This window comes from Pungitius pungitius, chromosome 21 (assembly GCF_949316345.1).
Source record: "Pungitius pungitius chromosome 21, fPunPun2.1, whole genome shotgun sequence".
Taxonomy (NCBI): domain Eukaryota; kingdom Metazoa; phylum Chordata; class Actinopteri; order Perciformes; family Gasterosteidae; genus Pungitius; species Pungitius pungitius.
The window spans coordinates 1,237,712-1,253,927 of NC_084920.1; the positions used below are offsets into that span (position 1 = coordinate 1,237,712).

Below are 16,216 nucleotides of genomic sequence, written 5' to 3' on the forward strand. Positions count from 1 at the left end.
GGGAGGGGGGCGGGGGGGGGGGGGGCACCCACAGCCCTGCTCGATGCGTTTCATCCGCGCTGTGAGATGTATGTCATCTAAACCTGATATAGAAGAAGGGCAGGAATAGTTCCAGTATCTATGGCCGAGTCGTCCGAGGTGAGAGACCTCCTGTGACCACAGGCCACGCTAAAGGCCAAAGACACGCTTTCAACTAGATTTTAACTTATACATATTGTGGTGGTGGGGGGCCGGAGGGAGTAAGAGGGGGGGGGGGGGGATCTGGCTTCTGAAACATGACACATCTGAAGCTACTAAAGTAAAGGAAGTAACAAATTAGTCGAGATGCTTCAACTAAAATAAGAATTAATGAGCCACCCGTAGGTTGCCCTGACGATTAATACATAATATACAGATGATTATTAAAGCCATTCAAATCTGCTGACCATTCAATACTGGCGTCAGTGTCGAGATCATTTCAACACAGCCACCTGATGCGTGACGGCTCCATGACAGCCTGCACCTGTCAGGGGGTGGGGGGGGCAAATATGGGCATGGAAGGACCCCCTCACGCTGCTTCCTTCACCTCATTGTCTGGAGCCGCACGAGAGCTCCGTGGAAGGAGCACGCCGGCTCAACGCCACAGGGGGGAGACGCCGATGGGGGGGGTTGGGGGAGTGGGGGGTACCTGTGACATCGGATTTTGGTGTTTCCTAAAAATAGCGTCAGAAATACTTTCATCGCCATAAGGAGAAACGGCCTGAATGGGTGTAGGAGCTCCAAAAATACCAGCTGGCACACGGGCCTGAGCTGCATGTTCAGTGGGTTCTGATGATGGTGGATCCAGGACGTGGGTCACTCCCCCTCTTTGGCCCTCTAATGACACCCCGATGAAGACATATGGGAACGTGTTTTTAACTTTGCAGGAAGACTGCAGAGATAAAGTGTGACGAGACACAAAACACATAAAGCTTTTAACCCGTGGGGATCGATCACAACGACCAGACCTCTCTGAACCGAGTCCGATCACACACCCTTCAATCGGTCAATCAGGTGCTCACCTGGCCAATCGATGGCGGCAGGTGACTGTAAGCACGACGCGATGTTGTGACACGGTCTCCCAGCAACGTCACTGCTAAACTCACCCGTCTGCCCCCCCCCCCCCCCCCCCCCCCCGATCAGTAGCTCCGATAGTTTGAATAAACAACGCGAGGGGGGGTTTACCCTGCAGGGCCCAGTTTAACGGATCAAAGAGCCACAGAGTACGTTTCACCCAAATCAGCAGCGTATATAATTAGCCGTGTGCAATATCAAGCACTTTTGCATAGGCCCACACAGCCTACCATTTAAGCATCTTCATTTATGTGCTTATAAATAGAACGGCTCTGTCTACTGGACACATTTTTTCGACCGACTGCTTCGACTGCTTCGCGCACAGTGTCCATTACATAGCCTATGCATCATATTTCCCCCCGGGTGAAGGTATATAAGCCCGCGGGAGCGGCTGAGAGGTTCACTGCAGTGAGCTGATTCAACCTGAGCAAATCCACTCTTACCTTCAGAGATAGCCCTGAGGTGAGTTAGATCCACTGCCTGACTCAGAGAGGGTTTCGGGGCTTCGACTTCGTGCAATGGGATACAAATCGAGGAAAGGGCCAGAGTTGGACTATGGAACCAAATGGGGGAAAAAGCTATTTGCCAACCAACCACTGCTGCAAAGGATACTTGATCTTTTGCCTTGGAGGGCTTGGTTTTGGAAAAATTGGACTACCTTTTCCGATCATTTGTGCCTTGTCTTTTGGGGCTGCCAGAGAGGAATACAGAGCAACTGTAAAATATATTGCATGATATAATGAAAATGACTGTAGCTCCTTAATTTTGAATGCTGAACCCTGAGGTGCAGTGAGGGAAGTTAACTATGCTTCTAGATAGATTCTGAGTAAAACTGCTTAATCCTGTCTGATTCGCTCCAGCTGAACTGATGACTTGTCTTCTGCTCTCCTCCCTTCAGCTAACAACAAATCAAAATGGCACTAGCAGCATCCCTGAACCAGGCTGACATCACTGCAGCCCTCGCAGCCTGCCAAGGTAACCCCCACCCCGACAATGACACAGCAGGCACACTTCATGGAGCCTGCCGTTCATACAGAATCGCGTTACCAGATTAAACCCAAAGCTCAAAGTGGGCCCATGCATCTCTGCTGCATTCAGCATCCGGGTGTCATTTGAAACCCATTACGGGGCTGCATCGATAGCAGTGAGCATGCAGGGCGGGACCTTTGAAGTCCTTGCATCTTAGTGGACCCGCATGTTCATCTCTGCTGATGAGTGGTCAGAGCAACAGAAAGCAACAAAAGCAATGTTCTGAGCGTGTTCTGTGTCTCCTCGCAGCTGCCGACTCTTTCAAGTACAAGGAATTCTTCTCCAAGATCGGCCTGGCTGCAAAGAGCGCTGATGACATCAAGAACGCTTTCAAAGTCATCGACCAGGACAAGAGTGGCTTCATTGAGGAGGAAGAGCTGAAGTAGGCACTTCTCTTCTCTCGCCTTTTCACCCCTACCACGTCTCCTCGTGTTGAGGAGGACACAGAGGAACACACTTGACATTTTGGAACCACATTAAGGGGAATTACTTGCTGACATCTTGAATCACTCTGAACTAAACACAAACCAGGAGAACGCACTGAGTGTTTAATGCTTAGAGCCAATCAACCAGAGAGAGAAGTAGGGTCCTATTTCTGCTGCGTTACATGCGGTGTAATACTCATCGTTTCCCTCTGCTCCCCCCCCCCCCCCCCAGGCTGTTCCTGCAGAACTTCTCTGCCTCTGCCAGAGCTCTGACCGTAGCCGAGACCAAGGCCTTCCTCGCAGCCGGCGACGCTGATGGTGACGGCATGATCGGCATGGACGGTGAGAGGACGAGGGCGGCTCCAACTTGAATTACGACCCCGATCTAAATATATACGTGCGGCCCTGCATATACCTTGAAACGCCACTCAAAGATTGTCTCCTCCTTTTCTCCCCCCCCCCCCCCCCCCCCCTTGCAGAGTTCGCCGCCATGGTCAAGGGTTAAATGAAGATCTGACCAACATCTAACTTCACTGCTCTAAAGGAACAACTTGAGCCAAGACATACTCCTCCACTCTCCTCCTCCTCCTCCTCCTCCTCCTCCTCTCACTCTCTCTCTTTTCACCAGTTTTATACATTTGACCTCTCCCCCACCGGACCGTAACCCCCTCCCCCCCTCCCCCTACCCTTCCACCTCTCTCTCTCTCCCCCTCTGGCTATGTCCACGATGAATGTACCTGGTTGACTTGTCTCTCTCTCTCTCTCTCTCTCTCTCTCATTCACTTCTGTTCTTGTTTCACTATGTGAGATTTGCTTACTGTGAGATCAGTGATGATGCACTTTTATGGGAAACGGACAGACGATGAGAAAACAATAAAGGTTCTTTTTCAATAAGTCTGACCCTGGTCTTCTATATGGTTCTGATTCAACAAATCAAGGAAACAACAAAGTGTTATTTGCCAGAAAGGTTAAAACAAAGACAGTCAAGGGATCTCGCTTTGCACTAAAGAAGATGATTTAAATGATGAATCTGAATGATGACAGCACCTAATGAACAGAGCAGAGCAAGTCACATAAAACAGTTCTTCTTAAGCAAGACAAAGGCACTGAGGCCACAGTGACGGCAAATACTAGAACATTGAGCTAAAATGTGGATCTAATGCAACAGCAGCTCAAAAGGGAAGCACTTCAAAAGTCTCTGTGATGTGCATTGTGCGACCTAAAGATTTCTAACATTAGCCGGCATACCAGACCAAGTAAGGCTGCAGCTCACTGTGCTGATACGGTGATTTACACTGAGACGGAATACAACCCCCCCCCCCCCCCCCCCCCACATGTCACCCTGGAACTACATTGATGGGAAGCAGCCACAAGGTGGCGCATCAGTCACCCGCTGCATGGTTTTTCATGGAGAACCTGGAGGCTTACAGGGAATACGGTGACTTCCAAGTCATGCCTTGGCTTTTTGACTTCATCGAGGGTGAGATGAGTGGAAGAGCTGCCGCTCACAAAGTGTTAAGCTCCGCCGCAGGTGATTCTTTTAAGAATAATGAGATTTATTCCCTTGGTCCTCGTTACAAAAAAAGCCTCCGTTCGCTCTGATCAGCGCTGACTGGGTTCACGGGAGACGCTGCTGCATCGGGAGGGTTTGAAAGGCTTCCCTTTGCAGACAACAACAACATCATCAACAACTGGCCAGTTGCCATGGCGACCAGGTACAACCCTTGTGAACCCTGTGAAAAATAGCTTCAATCTGCACCCAACCTGTCATCTGACAGGGAGTCAGTACACAGCTTGTCTTCATGAAAACCCTCATAGGAAGGAGCAAAACGTCAAAGACGGGGTTCTGAGTCTGGACTCACGGAGAAATAGATTTACTTTGTAAAGGATCATGTTCCCACTTCCTCTATGCTGCCATTTATAATAGAGGCTGCTAATAGGTTGTTCTATAATGTATAAAGTGAAATGTATTCCAAATACATTGAATAAATAAGTATTCCATTCTGCACAAGTTTACTGTCAGAAAAACACGACAGTAAAAATAGTGTATTTTACCAAAACACCTTGAACATGTCAGTGGGACACATAATGTCACGCGAGGACAACACAGAGTCATATAATGACCCACTGCTCTGATTGGGATTTAGCAGATTACTCACTAAAACCAGAAAGAGAGAAAAAAAAAGGGACCTGATTAAATTGGAGATATTTAAGCCTGCACACATGCACCTGCAGGGAGCCAGCGAGGGATGGAGAGGAGGGATAGATTGAGGAAACACTTGATTGGACAACTCCGTGACAGCGAGGAGGAGGGGGGGTTGGGAGGAGATGTCAGGGCGCGTGTGGCAGATACCGACAGTGCACGCTAATTGGCAGGTGAGGAACACGAGAAGGAGGCGGCGGGCTGCAGGAAACATCTGATCCTCCCCGACAGGTCGGAAACTCAAGCATCCTTCGCAGCGTATAAGACGCAGGCAGCTGTCAGCCGGGCTCCACAAAGCCTCCTCCATCTGCTGCTGCTGCTGCTGCTGCTGCTCGGGACCTGGAGCCGGAGAGGAAGCCCAACAGCGGGGTGAGTCCCTGACGCCCGAGGGGGGGGGGGGGGGGCACAGGTGTTGGCCAGGTGTGCTGCATGATTTGTTTGATCTAATGCACGTTTTAGAAAGGTTCAGCCTGGTCTCAAGTGGTTTCTCCCTGACTAGCGGACATGTTGACTAATGAAAGAAGCAATATTTTTATTCATATTACCGCTCACTGAGCAAATGTGATTCCTATAAAGTATTCATTAAAGGTGACAAACCTTTATAGAACAGAATAAGCGTATGTACACAATTTCAAGCCTTCAGGCAGTAAAACTGTTATCAGGGGATAAAGATTTCATTTTTACATTTATATCATATTTTTTAAACCCCTTCCCACTCCAATAACTTTTGAATGGTCCCTAATTGCCAAATATCTTGCACAACGCAGCCAGTCCAATTAGCTAGTTCAAAGGTGGTAAACAGTGTCCCCATGCACGGGAATTACAGCAGGAAGCTTAGTGGCTGAAATAAACCAAACCCCTTCTGGAAGGAAAGATTCATTCAATCTGGTAAAAAATCTCATGTTTCTGCTTTTTCTGACTCTCAAAATTTTCTTCTGGCAAACAAAAGAAATCCTGACTTGCGTTTTGATGGGATCATAATTTTGACCCTGTATCTAAAAAATATATATATATAATAAAAAATAAATGAATCCACCATGACACAGATAATAATAACACAAGTTATTTTCTTTGAGCATACAGGACCAACATGTCGCTCAACTCCATCCTTTCAGCTGAGGCCATTGAAAATGCTGTCAAGGACTGTCAAGGTAGCGTCTCCACACACACACACACACGCACACACACACACACACAAACACACACACACACACGCAGACACACCCTGCTTACCGATGTCAGAAGTCTCCTCTCACATCAAACTCATTGTGCAGTACATGACTCATCCATGCACTTGAACAGTCCAACACCATCACAGGATTAATGTGTTTTTCTTTAAATAACTAAATAATCCACAGTCGATAAACCACATGCGGTTTTAATCTCCACATCAGCTTCCAACGGGCCCCAATTGACACTGGTTGTGCTTGTGCGTGTTTGCAGCTCCTGACTCATTCTGCTTCAGGAAGTTCTCCCAGCTGTGTGGCCTGTCCTCAAAGACGCCCCAGGAGATCCAAGAGGTCTTCCGGATCCTCGACGAGGACCACAGCGGCTTCATCGAGGAGTCCGAGCTCAAGTGTGTGAGGCGACGTGTGGTGGTGCATCGGCCCTGATACTGATGCTGCTGTTCATTTGACCCACTGTAAATGTCTTGTGATAATCTGCTGCTGGGTAAAGGTCCACTGCCTCTGGTTTATATAATCCACCCGAGCTGTGAGATTCAGGCATTTGTGCCTTCATGTGCTTATTATTGCGCACAATTGACTGCAGTGATTACAGCGTGTTCCCGTGGGCGTGCGCGTGTATTTCTAGGTACTTCCTGCTGCGGTTTGTCCCCGGAGCGCGGACACTGACTGAGGCAGAGACCAAGAGCTTCATATCAGCCGCTGATGATGATAGTGACGGCAGGATCGGAGTCCAGGGTCGGTATCTAAGTTCTTACATTCCGTGTGTAATAATGCCAGCAGGAGGATCTCATTGGTTCGTTTAAATCAAGTGCGACTACCACAACATGTGTCATTTGAGCACTTTAACCTCATTGATTTCATACCTGATTCCTTTTATTAAAAATGAAACAATTTGTAGCTGTGCTGAAGCACTCAAATATGGGGAAAATGTGTGATTCTTGGAAATAGTATGTTAACTCAATTTAATTTCTAATGCAATTGAAGCTGTATACCTTCTTACAGCCACTGCAGATCATGCGGTTTAGATTTTGAGCAATTTGCTCCTGATTCTAAAAAGGATATTTGTTCTATGATGTTCTTTCTGTGCCCTTTCTTCGGCTTCTTTACTTGGATTAAACAGAGGACTGACTATAAAAAATAGGCATAAATTGACAAATGGTTTGCTCCCAGTTCCCAGTTTAAACCCATGAGCGTACTTGAGGGGCTTTGCCAAATGTCTATGAGCTGACTCTATAAAAGCAACATATGAGAGCTACAGCTTAAACATTTTTACTGTAGAGGTCAGGGTGAATCCATCCTTTGAGCTCAGATTTAAAACATAAAGTGTCTTTTTATGTTTATTACAGCAGTGAGTACATGGTATGAGGTCCAGTTACTCGCACTATCAATAGTTTAAAGGATTTGGACAATCCAAAAACTGTTGTCCACCACCTTCAGGTATTATTTTTGATGCTTGTTTTTCCTCCTCTAGAATTCCAGAAAATGGTTCTTTCCTGAGTTTTACAGATGATCAGAGCTCAAGTCTTCAGGTCTTCAGTCCTCTCTCCCCAGGAGCCTTCTGATCCCCGCTTCCATTCCCTTGTGATCTTTTTTTCTATTAAATGCTAATTACACAATGCTCAATTACATTTTTTTCATTTAAACATTTTAACAAACTTCTTTTAATGTGTCTTTCCTATGGCTACTTTTATGGGGGGTTTTCTGTGAACACCCCACCCACCCTGTGACATTTAATAAACATTAAACACAGATCACGTCTTTGTACTTATGTCCTCTGTAATTGATGAATAAATGCAAACAAATGCTATGACAATAACCCATAAATGTGCATAAATGCTAGCAGATTCATCAAGAGGAGAGAGCAGGGAGCCGGGAATACATTCGGGGAATAAAAATCTGATTGGGTTATTTTGCATGTCTGAATTTAACAAGAGAAAAAGTTTCATTGCAAAATGTACCTTATTGTTTTTTTTATATCAAACCCACTTGGAATATGTTTACAGTTTAGCTATTTGTATTAAGTATAACAGTAAGCTTGAGTATAAAGGATTTCATTTGTTCACAAAGAAAACATTTTTAACAAGTTGGATTGTGTCGGTATGGGGGAAATTCTTTTTTCATTCGAGGATTCATTCCTCTTTACACAATGTATCTTCAAAAACAAGCCTACTATCCAATACGAGACACAGCTTAAAATATTGCATTTACTCACATCTTTGCACATTCAAAAGTACTCAGAAGTTACTCAAATTCCCAGTATGGAGTAGGAACCTCTATTTGGCTGGAAATCAGTTGTACACGAACAGTTTAACTTGTGACACCGCGCTGTCAAAAGCAGGAAGTTAAACAAGTGTTATGCGGCATATCCTCTCACGATCTCGTTTCGTATTTTTGTGTTTTTATTTATACACTTTACGACCACGTTCACCTGCACGTGTAAGGTGAGTCCTGCTGTTGTGTTTGTATTTTACCGTCACGGTTCGCTGGGTTTCCTTCCGCCAGGAACACAACTCCTCTGCTGGTAGACTACTGTTAGATAAATAGCTACTAGATAGCTATCCGGCTAACTAGCTGCTCAAACTGACCTGACAGCTAGCCGGCTAACTAGCTGCTCAAACTGACCTGCCAGCTAGCCGGCTAACTAGCTGCTCAAACTGACCTGCCAGCTAGCCGGCTAACTAGCTGCTCAAACTGACCTGACAGCTACCCGGCTAACTCGCTGCTTAAACTGACCTGACAACTAGCCGACTAACTAGCTGTTCAAACTGACCTGACAGCTAGCCGGCTAACTAGCTGCTCAAACTGACCTGACAGCTAGCCGGCTAACTCGCTGCTTAAACTGACCTGACAACTAGCCGACTAACTAGCTGTTCAAACTGACCTGACAGCTAGCCGGCTAACTAGCTGTTCAAACTGACCTGACAGCTAACCGGCTAACTAGCTGCTCAAACTGACGTTAACTGGCATCGGCCGGCTGTTAGTGGTTGTGCTTCTAAATGTACAGAGCGCATAGTTGTATGTCGTATGTGTCATTCATTCGGTAGTGAGTTAACACAACATCGGAAGTGTGAAGACATCGAGGGGCGTGACGTTAGCTCAGCTAACAGTGTTCCCCTCTGTTAACCGGTTTGGTTTTGTAAGTGCGCATGAAACATCTCCAGGATGCAGAGGTCAGCTATATTTATCCAAGTCAATATTCAAACACTTATCTGGAAAACCAACCCGTTGAACGTTTCCCTCCTGTGCGTTTATCTAATTTAGTGGTTTCTAGATTACATTCAAACGTTTTTGTTGTTGTTTTTTTAACTTAATTGTATTGTGGTTCCCTGAGCACTCGTTGGTGGATCAGCTGCATTCATTAATCCCTACGTCGCCTTTTTAAAGAGAGTAACTCACCTCAGGGTTAACATTACTTTCAGGGTTTATTCCTTTAGGCACACCAAGCTGAATGCATTTCAATACAAAGGCCCTGCAATACGAGCTCCAACTCCTTCCTGACGCCATGAACAATGTTTACATTCAACTGTATGCACTTTAACACTAATTGCCTGCGTGTGTGGACCCTCTGGAAGTCAATAATTATTATCTAGAGTTGTACCCATGTGACACCCTTCTGTCTGCAGGCCCACGGCATGCTAACTAAACTGTCTTTGGAGCAAAGGAAATCCAGCAACGAGTCACACTAATGCTGACGATTAGGTAAAGCGGACATTGTTGTGTCATGATATCTAGAGGTCTTTCAGGTTTTTTTACTGCATGTCTGTATTTCAACCTTCCCTTTGTGTCTTTTACAGTCCCAGAATGGCCTCAGGAATGCAAGAGAAACAGTACACACCATCCCTGCTCAATTTCTTCGTTTACAACCCCACATTTGGGCCACGTGAAGGAGAGGTGAGGATGATTCCCAGATGACGATGTGCAAAGCAGATGTTTCACAACTGAATTTTGGTTTATTCTGGTAATTATGAAAACCTTTTGATTGTGCAATTGCTTATTTGTATTTTTAGGAGGAGAAGAAGATCTTGTTTTACCACCCCAGTGATGTGGAGAAGAATGAGAAGATCAGAAATGTGGGCCTTTGTGAGGCCATTGTTCAGTTCACAAGGTAAAGACTTTAAGACAGAAGTACAGTAAAGCTCGAGCAGCATCTTACTGCCTGCAGGGATTTCCTTGTTTGCTTTTTGGAATCTTGTAGAGGCTTGAGGAGACTTTTGAACATTAATTTCCTGCTTGTTTTGGTTATGCGTGAGAAAGACAACCAAAGGTTTTCCATTCCTTTTGAATCTGAGCTAGAGGAGAATAGGGAAGTGGTAGGATGCACGCTGATGCATATGGAAGGCCTGTTTTTACAGGCCTTCCATATGCATCAGCGTGCATATTGTGCATATTGTCCATATGCATCAGCGTGCATCTGACCACAGCGTAATCCTCTGGTTTTGGTGTGTCTCATGACTGTAACATCTTTTATCTTTCAGGACTTTCTGTCCAACAAAACCTGCTAAGTCCCTGCACACGCAGAAGAACCGTCAGTTTTTTTTTGAGGCTGAGGACAACTTTTGGATGGTTATGGTAGGAGAAAGGCTTACATGTCGAGGGTCGGTTGACCGTCTATAGAATTGAATGCAGCTAATCCATTTATATCTGACGTACTTTATTTCAAATCCCTTCCTCAGGTGGTTCGAAACCCAATGGTTGAGAAACCAAACAAAGATGGTAAACCACCCACAATTGAATATCAGGAAGAAGAATTACTTGTGAGTACTGAGAAAAACCGCTGTATTTCTTTGATATAATGAAATCAAACTTTTACTTAACATGTCCTCTTGACTCTGTAGGACACTGTTTATGGTGCAGTGGTAAAGGAATGCTACAGTATGTACAAGGTGAGTTTCAGTATGTTTTAGAATCTGTTTTCTTTTTTTGTGTTACAACATTGTTCTTCTAACAGCCACATAATACCCCTTACAGTAGCTCCGATTACCCATATAGGGTCTCTTGATAATGGCAAAAGAATCCTTCATTAACAGGGATTGCTTCTCTTGTAGCTTTTCAATGGCACGTTTGGCAGAGCGATGGAAGCCGGCGGAGTGGAGCTGCTAATACAGAAGCTTGAGAAGTTCTTCTACCGGGTAAGAAGCTCATCTCTGACAGAAATGCATTTTTATTCATGTATATATTTTTTTGATCCAATTTTCCCAAAGTGTTGTGTTTAACAAGGTTTCATGTATAAAAGTTAGTCTGACCTCAAAGGCTTCTCAAAGGGTCTCTGCTCACAACTAATGGAAAGCTGTTGAAAAGGTGCTTTTAAATTTGTGTTAACTGTCTACATTAGCTGCCTTCATGCCACAGCCGTGTCCCGAGGGACTCCTCTCTGACCTTTAAGGCTTATGTGTAGTATAAAGAATTCATTTCTCATTAAGGAACACCCTTCTTAGGTTAGCACAGGCTTCCCTCCATCGTGTAACCCAAAGACTGGGTGAAAGCAATGCTGTGGTGTTGGTATCAGAGGTTCGATGATGTAATCGTCTCAACAGGGCATCAGTCAAGAGTTTCTAATTCCTTTCTTTTAATGTCGTACTGTAAGCAATCTGCGGGTAAACTAACCCTCCTTGTTTCCCTCTCCTGTGTCCCTGGTCGGTCTCTCCTGTTTTTTATTTTTTGGCCTGCGTGCGTCTCCAGTATCTGCAGACTCTCCACTTGCAGTCCTGCGACTTGCTGGACGTATTCGGAGGCATCAGCTTCTTCCCACTGGACAAGATGACCTACTTGAAGATCCAGTCCTTCGTCAACAGAGTGGAGGAGAGCCTCAGTCTGATCAAATACACCGCCTTCCTGTATAACGACCAGCTGATCTGGTACGTGTGTAATCCACCCCAGGATGTGTTACTGTAGGGCGTAAACTTGTACAAACCACACACCAATCCAAATTCCCAGCATCAATATCTACAAACCCATCCGGCTCTGCTTTTACGGTTAACGCGTCACATGACTCGTCGTTTCCCTTTTAATTGAACTGGCGGCTGGGTTTGTGGTCACATGATCCCCGATGAAATGACTCGGCGCCGTTTAATTAGCGTCCAAATGGATGCGCCATTGCTGTGGATTACTCTTTGAAGTGTCATTACAGCCACTTGCTTGTTATGCTTAACACAAATGACAGCACTTGAACCTGAACACAGCCATTCCTGTGTGTGTGTGTGTGTGTGTGTGTGTGCGCGTGCAGGAGCGGACTGGAACAAGATGATATGAGAATCCTGTACAAGTACCTGACCACCTCGCTGTTCCCCAGACACTCTGAACCAGAGGTGAGGAGGACAGATAAAGGGACAAAAGAGCAGGGGGGTGTTTGTAAGACGGAGAGAGGAGGCTCCTAGAAAACCTTTGCAAAGCATAACTGTTGTAAACGCACGACCGTGATGGTGTGTTCCCGCCGATATGATTCTTCCTAATGTGATCTTTACAGTCCACGCATTTCCGCTCTGACCCTTCCTCCCTCTCTTCTATCTGCTGTCTCTCAGTTGGCCGGCAGAGACTCTCCTCTGAGGCCGGAGGTCGCAGGGAACCTGTTGCACTACGGCAGGTGGGTCGCTGCTCTCTATTTAAATAACATGGATGGATTCTCTTCACGTGTCTCTAGATGTTGTCACTGAGCCAATGTGCCGTCCACCAATTATCTCAAGAGGACCCATCTATGGCAAAGACTTGTTTAAGCAGGAGGTTGATTATATATTTTGGGTTAAAATCTTTTTGTTTGGTTTCAATACACATTAGTAACAAGAAACGGTTTCCTGGGCGTTAACCCACATCTGCATAACGTTTGAAGATGCTGCAGCAGTCCACGTTTGACTCCTGGTGCCCCAGGAAACGCAGCTCAATGATGGGGGCCTGATGAAACACGAGTTAAGGGTAGTAACTAGCTGTTGAGTAACATTTAAAAGATCAATGCAGGCGAAGCTGCACAGAGAGCAAGAAGAACACATCGCCATGGTTTCCACCTAATGTGGAGTCGCATGCTTCAAAGGCACAACAATGAGTTCTTTGTTCCCATGGCGGTCTTATCCTCTGGATCCATCTATAGCCTATAGTTTCACAGTGATTGGGACATTAACCCCCCCCCCCCGCGCTGTCCGCCTGCAGGTTTTTGACCGGTCCCACTAATCTCAAAGACCCGGAGGCTAAATTCCGGTTCCCTAAAATATTTGTGAGCACCGAGGACGGCTACGAGGAGCTGCACCTGATCGTATATAAGGTGAGGAATGGGATCTCCACAGGCTCAATCATACTAGAGTTACGGTAAGGGGGGAGGGGGGGGGGGGGTCAATTTTTTAGAATGATTTTTATAATCTGTGATTTATATTCTGCTGCTTTATCAAAGAATATGGATTTGTGGGATTAGACGGCTCCATTTGTAAAATGATGAAGTACGTCTGACATTGCGCGTCATCACATTAATGTCGTTTCCAACCCGTGTGACCTTGATTCCAGGCGATGAGCGCCGCAGCTTGTTTCATGATCAGCGGTGAGTGTTCTCCGCCGCCCACCCGCTGTCCCTTAGTCGCTGATGTAGTTCACCTTTACCCCTCGGGTGCATGTGTAAAAACAAGTGTTTTTATTCAAGGGTGTTTTCTAGTGCGCTCATGTCTGAGCTTCTCCCCCCCCCCCCCCCTCGTTGCAGCCTCCGTGGAGCTGACGAGGGACTTCTGCGAGCAGCTCGACGGCTTGGTGGGCCCTCAGCTCACTCTGCTGGCATCTGACATATGTGAACAGTTCACAGTTAACCGCAGGATATCCGGGTCAGTTCAGAATCCACCGCTGTCCTGATTAACAATGTACCACCCACTGAAGAGGGTTGTGATTGGTTTGTGTAGTTGACATCGCTTGTGGGGTGTAGCGTGAGGCCAGTGGACGATGACGTCTGAATGAAGACACGTGTCTGCATCTGCGCTGCATCTCTCACAAATCGCCGTGTTGTTTAGACGTCGGTTGAGTCGTTGGATTAGGATTCGTCCTCGTCTGGATTCCCCGACCCGGGCCATTTGATAACCTCCTAGAGGGAAAAATGCACCGAATAAGTGATGCCGTCCCAAATTCCTCTGCTCTCGTTGAGTTATATAATTGAAGGCAGCACAGATTAGACACTCTTGCAGCGCCGTGTGGTAATAACTGTCCTCGGCTCACTTTAATGCAGGCGGTCTTATTTTAAAAGCACTACTTGCATGTTATCATCCAAAGTGTTCTGGCTTACTGCATTATTCATTAATGTGTGCTTTCCTCTGCGGTAAAATAACTTTTAAAGGATTGTGTGGGATTCGAAGTGGTTGAGGTTGCTTACTTTTAATGTGCCGGTTCATTCAGTCCAGAGAAGGAGCCCCAGTTTAAATTCATCTACTTCAACCACATGAACCTGGCGGAGAAGAGCACCATCCACATGAGGAAGACCGCCAGCGTGTGCCTCACCTCTGTTCACCCCGACCTCATGAAGATCCTGGGAGACATCAACTGTGACTTTGCCAGGTACAGCAGAGAACACGTTGATAAATGACTTCAGAGATTTGTTCAGAAAGATGCTCCACAAATCATCATCATCATCATCTGAGCAGAAACCAAATAGAACTCAAAGTCTCCTCAGCTCTGAGCGGTTTTCACAATTCACAAAGCCAGGAAAGAAATATGAATAGAGAAACTCTCTCCTGGATATCAGCACATGGGTGTCCTTTTACATGTGATGCTGCCGACTTTGTTTTGAAGCAGTAATGAGACTGAAGTCATGTGAGAATCCCATTTTTATCCATTTATTTGTGTCACTATCAGTTCCTCTTTAACTGCAGATGTGTCGTTAATTATGTAACTTAGTTTCTAATAAGAAGTTAAATGTTTCAGAATCCTAACTTTGAACATGTGTGTCATTTCTGATGCATCATTAGAAATAATAAATTATATTTGTTTTAACTGGATTGTCTGTGTATGAAGAGCAGTTGCCCTCAAATATGAATAACTTCCTGTAAATGTGGTAATTCCTTTGTTTAATGGTGCTCTGTTATTGCTATGTGGCTTTCTAGGGTTAACGAGGATGAAGAAATCATCGTAAAGGCAATGACGGACTACTGGGTAGTCGGCAAGAAGTCAGACCAGAGAGAGCTGTATGTGATCCTGAACCAGAAGAACGCCAACCTGATCGAAGTAAACGGTACGTAGCCACGGCGTAAATCTGTGTCATTACCGTCCATCACTAAGGATAATCTGACTCCATACTTAATCTCTTCTTTACCCTCAATGCTCTTTGTCTTTCTGCTCTACAGAGGAGGTTAAGAGGCTTTGTGCGACGCAGTTCAACAACATTTTCTTTTTGGACTGATGGAGCTGTCAGACGGAGGCGGTTTCCCTACACTAAAAACTGTCAGCGTTGTGGCATATGACAGCATCAGCGTAATGCAATAATTGCATTGTAAAATAAAAATTCAAAGCTTTGTAACCAAGTTTGTTTTTAATTTAGTTGACAGCATTGTAACTTTCTCCTGTAATTAAATGTAAATCCAGATTTTTATTGTAAATTTACTCTTTTATTTTTTCTTTGTACATACTTTGGGGATTTTTTTTTTTTTTAATACTGTAAATTTGGATATTCACACTTGAAAATGTCAAATTAATTTATAAACTGACATGAACAGAACTATTTGCTCCAGGTTAATTTGATAATCAGTCATAGTTATAAAGGACCCATCTTATGCCCATTTTACCACCATGTAAGAGAGACTCATTTTATAGTGATAGAATTATAAGGAAGCTCATGATGTTTCTGACTTACAAGAACCATAACAAATCGCGGGAGTTGTTTTGGGGTCGGTAGACATGATGCCAGGTACCCAAATGTGTAGAAGCACTAAAAAGGTGGAATTTTCATAATGTCTCACCTTTAAAATAAGATGTCAAAAGTACTGTGGTTTGCAAACAACTGTGTTATCTTTAAATAAATTCAGGAGGAATTCTATTTGGTGTAAGGTAGTTTTTGGAAAAAGTTCAAAAACGGAAATATTTAAAAGAAATCTTCCAACCAACAACATCCTAACTCATTAACACAAGAATACAGACAGAAATGAATGAATGAATGTAGAAATAGATTAATTTATTTTATGTTTAGGTATCAACATATATTAATACATGCATACATTAACGCATGTATTTATTTCTATATGTATTTATTTAAAGTCATTTTTGTCCTCCACTGTGCACACCAACAGATGGCCACACCTCTCAAAACGCTCACTACAAAAAATAGTAGA

The 16,216-nt window shown here is 44.9% G+C and overlaps 3 protein-coding genes across 4 annotated transcripts; all 3 read left to right on the forward strand.

Moving 5' to 3' along the window:
* The first annotated feature begins 1,451 nt into the window (after positions 1 to 1,451).
* Positions 1,452 to 3,441, forward strand: pvalb3 (parvalbumin 3). The gene is made up of 5 exons (XM_037464704.2): positions 1,452 to 1,554; positions 1,991 to 2,067; positions 2,371 to 2,503; positions 2,779 to 2,888; positions 3,026 to 3,441. Exons 2-5 carry the CDS (start codon positions 2,007 to 2,009, stop codon positions 3,049 to 3,051), a joined length of 330 nt encoding a protein of 109 aa, XP_037320601.1. The 5' UTR covers positions 1,452 to 1,554; positions 1,991 to 2,006; the 3' UTR covers positions 3,052 to 3,441.
* A 504-nt stretch (positions 3,442 to 3,945) lies between these two features.
* Positions 3,946 to 7,687, forward strand: pvalb9 (parvalbumin 9). Of its 2 annotated transcripts, XM_062560048.1 has the most exons (7): positions 3,946 to 4,026; positions 4,133 to 4,261; positions 4,923 to 5,118; positions 5,833 to 5,900; positions 6,193 to 6,325; positions 6,562 to 6,671; positions 7,408 to 7,687. In XM_062560048.1, exons 4-7 carry the CDS (start codon positions 5,840 to 5,842, stop codon positions 7,431 to 7,433), a joined length of 330 nt encoding a protein of 109 aa, XP_062416032.1. In that variant the 5' UTR covers positions 3,946 to 4,026; positions 4,133 to 4,261; positions 4,923 to 5,118; positions 5,833 to 5,839; the 3' UTR covers positions 7,434 to 7,687. The 2 variants fall into 2 exon arrangements, with proteins under 2 accessions (XP_062416032.1, XP_037318699.2); XM_037462802.2 differs by having other exon boundaries at positions 3,959 to 4,261.
* A 524-nt stretch (positions 7,688 to 8,211) lies between these two features.
* On the forward strand, positions 8,212 to 15,924 carry ccz1 (CCZ1 homolog, vacuolar protein trafficking and biogenesis associated). Its single transcript, XM_037464437.2, has 17 exons — positions 8,212 to 8,377; positions 9,560 to 9,635; positions 9,731 to 9,827; positions 9,944 to 10,041; positions 10,412 to 10,505; positions 10,610 to 10,690; positions 10,772 to 10,819; positions 10,982 to 11,065; positions 11,616 to 11,791; positions 12,160 to 12,241; positions 12,455 to 12,516; positions 13,074 to 13,185; positions 13,422 to 13,455; positions 13,612 to 13,729; positions 14,292 to 14,450; positions 14,996 to 15,123; positions 15,236 to 15,924. Exons 2-17 carry the CDS (start codon positions 9,622 to 9,624, stop codon positions 15,289 to 15,291), a joined length of 1,443 nt encoding a protein of 480 aa, XP_037320334.1. The 5' UTR covers positions 8,212 to 8,377; positions 9,560 to 9,621; the 3' UTR covers positions 15,292 to 15,924.
* Positions 15,925 to 16,216: the final 292 nt, after the last annotated feature.

Coding starts and splice junctions, on each gene's coding strand:
- pvalb3 (XM_037464704.2), top strand. CDS start 2,007: ATGGCACTAGCAGCATCCCTGAACCAGGCTGACATCACTGCAGCCCTC. Junction 2,068..2,370: donor AGCCCTCGCAGCCTGCCAAG/GTAACCCCCACC, acceptor GTCTCCTCGCAG/CTGCCGACTCTTTCAAGTAC. Junction 2,504..2,778: donor ATTGAGGAGGAAGAGCTGAA/GTAGGCACTTCT, acceptor CCCCCCCCCCAG/GCTGTTCCTGCAGAACTTCT.
- ccz1 (XM_037464437.2), top strand. Junction 10,820..10,981: donor AATGCTACAGTATGTACAAG/GTGAGTTTCAGT, acceptor CTTCTCTTGTAG/CTTTTCAATGGCACGTTTGG. Junction 13,730..14,291: donor GTTAACCGCAGGATATCCGG/GTCAGTTCAGAA, acceptor CGGTTCATTCAG/TCCAGAGAAGGAGCCCCAGT.
- pvalb9 (XM_062560048.1), top strand. CDS start 5,840: ATGTCGCTCAACTCCATCCTTTCAGCTGAGGCCATTGAAAATGCTGTC. Junction 6,326..6,561: donor ATCGAGGAGTCCGAGCTCAA/GTGTGTGAGGCG, acceptor GTGTATTTCTAG/GTACTTCCTGCTGCGGTTTG. Junction 6,672..7,407: donor CGGCAGGATCGGAGTCCAGG/GTCGGTATCTAA, acceptor TTCCTCCTCTAG/AATTCCAGAAAATGGTTCTT.